Below are 3,372 nucleotides of genomic sequence, written 5' to 3' on the forward strand. Positions count from 1 at the left end.
TATTATTAATTTTACTTCATGTTAAACTGAATTAATTGATAATTAAAATTTTAAAATTAACTTCTAATCGATTTAAATTCAATGACCAACTGATTAATTAAACTAATCAATTTAGGCGGTTAATTCTATTTTTACCAAAGTTTTCACACCCCTAGATGGACACAAACTAAGGGTGAAGGGCCTGCCTCAAACAAATACAAGGGCGAGAAGCCTCATCCATAGGCCGTCGCTTCACTCATCCGATTCACACTTGATGACACTAAAAATTCTTACTTATAGTGCGCATGTTGTAGATATCATAAACACAACATAACCACCATCTCCTTTGTCTTTGTGCTACATAGTAACTCTTCAGCCTCCACTATGGTATCCTCTCTCAGAATTTTAGGCCATTTTAGAGAAGACAACGACAAATATAAAAGGCAAAAAGAAACAAAAATTAATCAAACAGCAAAAGATAACAACAAACGAAGAGTATAATGAAGAAATACTAGTCCTCGAATAAAACACACCTATTCATAACCTTATTTATAACTATCAAAGTGTGAAAATAAAGAAACACTCCAAGTGAAACAACAACAAACGAAAACAATGCCTTCTCCTAGCATCAATCAAGGAAAGATTTTGACTTCGTGCTTACCATATTCCTAGAAAAATTAAAATTTTATGCTTTAATTTTTAATTATTTAAAAGGATCAAATGCTCATTAGGTCTCTAAATTTAACTCATTCTCATAGTTATTGTCTTCTTCTTTTTTTTTCCTAACTTGCTGCCCGATTTTCTTTTCATCCATTATTTTGGTTTTTTTTTAATACTATTAAACTTGGGACATGTGACACTTTAAAATTATAACACATAGTAACAATAATGCCATCACTTAAAATTTTTAAAAAAATGTAAAATATTAAAATTAAAAAATTAAAATTCAATTATATATAAATTCTTAAAAGTTATATAAATTCAAAAATTTTGTAAATTACTAAAATCATTAAAAAATCATAAACTTCTTTTACTTTTCTAGGGTTAGCTACAATTTTACCAAGATTTCTTATTTAGCAAATTTCCTCATCAACTTTACAAAATTCTCTTACCAATCACACAAATTCCATCAAGTGTCTAAAGTTCATTATTTCATTTCATTTTTTTGTCCAATGCTAGAGTTATATTGGACTCCCAGGGTTTAGCCCTTAAAGCCCGAGTCCAAGGCAGCTTAAAATAAAAATTTTGTTGGTAAGTTGTATTGGTAATGTTCCATGGCATTGATTGGACATGTTTACACTTTAGCCCAAAAAATTAGTGGGTTTGGTTTGAAGTTTTTAATATATAATTTTTTTTAAATTTTAGAATGTGATGTTTCTCGTTAAGAAAATAGATGAATTATACATAATTTTTATTTAATTTATAATTTTATAAATAGATTTTAATTTAATTTGATTCTCACAAATTATTAATATTTAAATATTGATAATATCATTTTATACTTTTATATGATATACACAAATAATTATATTTATCCAATATAAAATAAATTTATTTATTTATATTTCTTAAATATGTATGATTAAATTAAAATAAAATCTATGTATACATTTAAATCATAATAAAATTTTATAAATATATATATAAATATATTAAATTAAAATTTATATATTAAATTAAAGTTTATATATAATTTTGAGATTTATACTTTAAAAATTAAAATAATGAAGTAAAAAACTTGCGGCATGAATTAAAATGTCTAGTTGTGAGGGTAAATTGTTATTTAAGCCTAATTAAAAGATCTCATTATACAATTTTCAACCATGATCGGGCAACTAGCTGACGGTAGAGTAATTGGGTTAATCTCTCGAACAAATAGTTGCCACGTATAATGACAGAAACGCCAGCTGTTTCCCTAACTCTAGTCTTCGCTAACACCAATTCTTGTTTCTTTCCTTTTTCAGCGCTTTGACAGGGTTACAAAATCCAACTGCTTTTTTCTGGAATTTCTACTGCTTTATACTATACACTCCAAATCCTTCTTATACCCAGGATCCGATAACCCGAACCCGATTCCACATGGAGTTCCAATGGTGACCTCCAAAACAGTTCCCAGTCCCACTAGCTCTAGTCGTTTCATGGGGCAACTTTCCATCTCCAATGACGACGACGAAGACGACGAGGAAGAAGGAGGGAAAAAACTGTTCGCTTCAATATCGTCACCAGGAGGCAATGGTAGGGCTGTTTCAGATACTATAGCGGCGGTCTGCTCTAATGTTTTCGGTGGGTTGACCGGAATAACAGCCTGGATCGGAGCTCTACACATTGGGCAGTTAGAGTGACTATAAAACCACATGTCGATACAGTCAACGTGGAAGGTGTGATTGCACTTAGGCAATACGCGGGCTTTCTCGTCATCCTCGAATTCAGACAAGCAAACGGCGCATTCCAGCGGAGGGAAATAACTTGCTTTAGTGGTGTAAACAATAGTAGGGATCGTTCTAATGACGGAAGAATCCAAACCCTTGGAAGCACCGGTGGTGGAAGAAGTAGTACCGGCAGTGGAAATGGAGAGCAATCGCTGAGCACGACGGCGCATGTGACGGCGACGGATATCGCGGAAGAGGATACGCACGTAGCTGTGGAAGCAGAGTACGGTAAGTAATAGAATGAAGAGAACGACGCCAGTGCAGAGCATTACTTTGCCATTAAGAGCATAATCAAGATGTTTCCCTTGTAAATCCATATATCTATCCATGAAAGAAATTAAGGAAAAATTATGGAGATAAGAAGGGAGAGAGGGAAAGGAAGAGGAAGGTTCCTATATAGAAAGTAGAAAAACCCTGACGAGTTTTTATTATTGAATCAGCTGTAGCAGAGCTCTGCTTTGCCTTTGTTTGTGTTTGCCCTGTGCCTCTGTCTTCGTATCATATTTATACACTGATGGTTACAATTATGATTTTTTTTTATTTTACATAAGATTATAATAAATTTAAATAAAAGTTATCGGATAAAATATAATTTTTTCACCCGGTGACAAATTCTAAAATTTATACAATAATTGTAACAATTATGATTCTTTTATAAAAGTTTATCATATAATTTTATGAGAATAATTTATGATTTTAAAATTAAAATTTATATGCACTAATAAAATTTTATCACATCATTAAATTTTAAAGATATTAAATTATTATTATACACTCAATTCATAGAGAAATTATTTTATGGATTCTTCCTACTATATTATTTACTATCATTTTCAATTATTTAATGATATTTTAATAATTTTTTATGTCATTAACACATAATTTTAGTAATTTTTACCATGAACTCTTAATCTAAAATTTTGAATCTTGAACCCAAAACTTAAAATATCAAACCCTAAATCCA

The 3,372-nt window shown here is 30.5% G+C and overlaps 1 protein-coding gene across 1 annotated transcript; it reads right to left on the reverse strand.

Moving 5' to 3' along the window:
- Positions 1–1,729: 1,729 nt before the first annotated feature.
- Positions 1,730–2,910, reverse strand: LOC108468892 (RING-H2 finger protein ATL5-like). Its single transcript, XM_017769759.2, has one exon. The coding sequence runs from the start codon at positions 2,735–2,737 to the stop codon at positions 1,997–1,999; it is 741 nt and encodes a 246-aa protein (XP_017625248.1). The 5' UTR covers positions 2,738–2,910; the 3' UTR covers positions 1,730–1,996.
- Positions 2,911–3,372: the final 462 nt, after the last annotated feature.

The sequence above is a fragment of the Gossypium arboreum genome, chromosome 8 (genome assembly GCF_025698485.1).
Source record: "Gossypium arboreum isolate Shixiya-1 chromosome 8, ASM2569848v2, whole genome shotgun sequence".
NCBI classification, from domain to species: Eukaryota; Viridiplantae; Streptophyta; class Magnoliopsida; order Malvales; family Malvaceae; genus Gossypium; species Gossypium arboreum.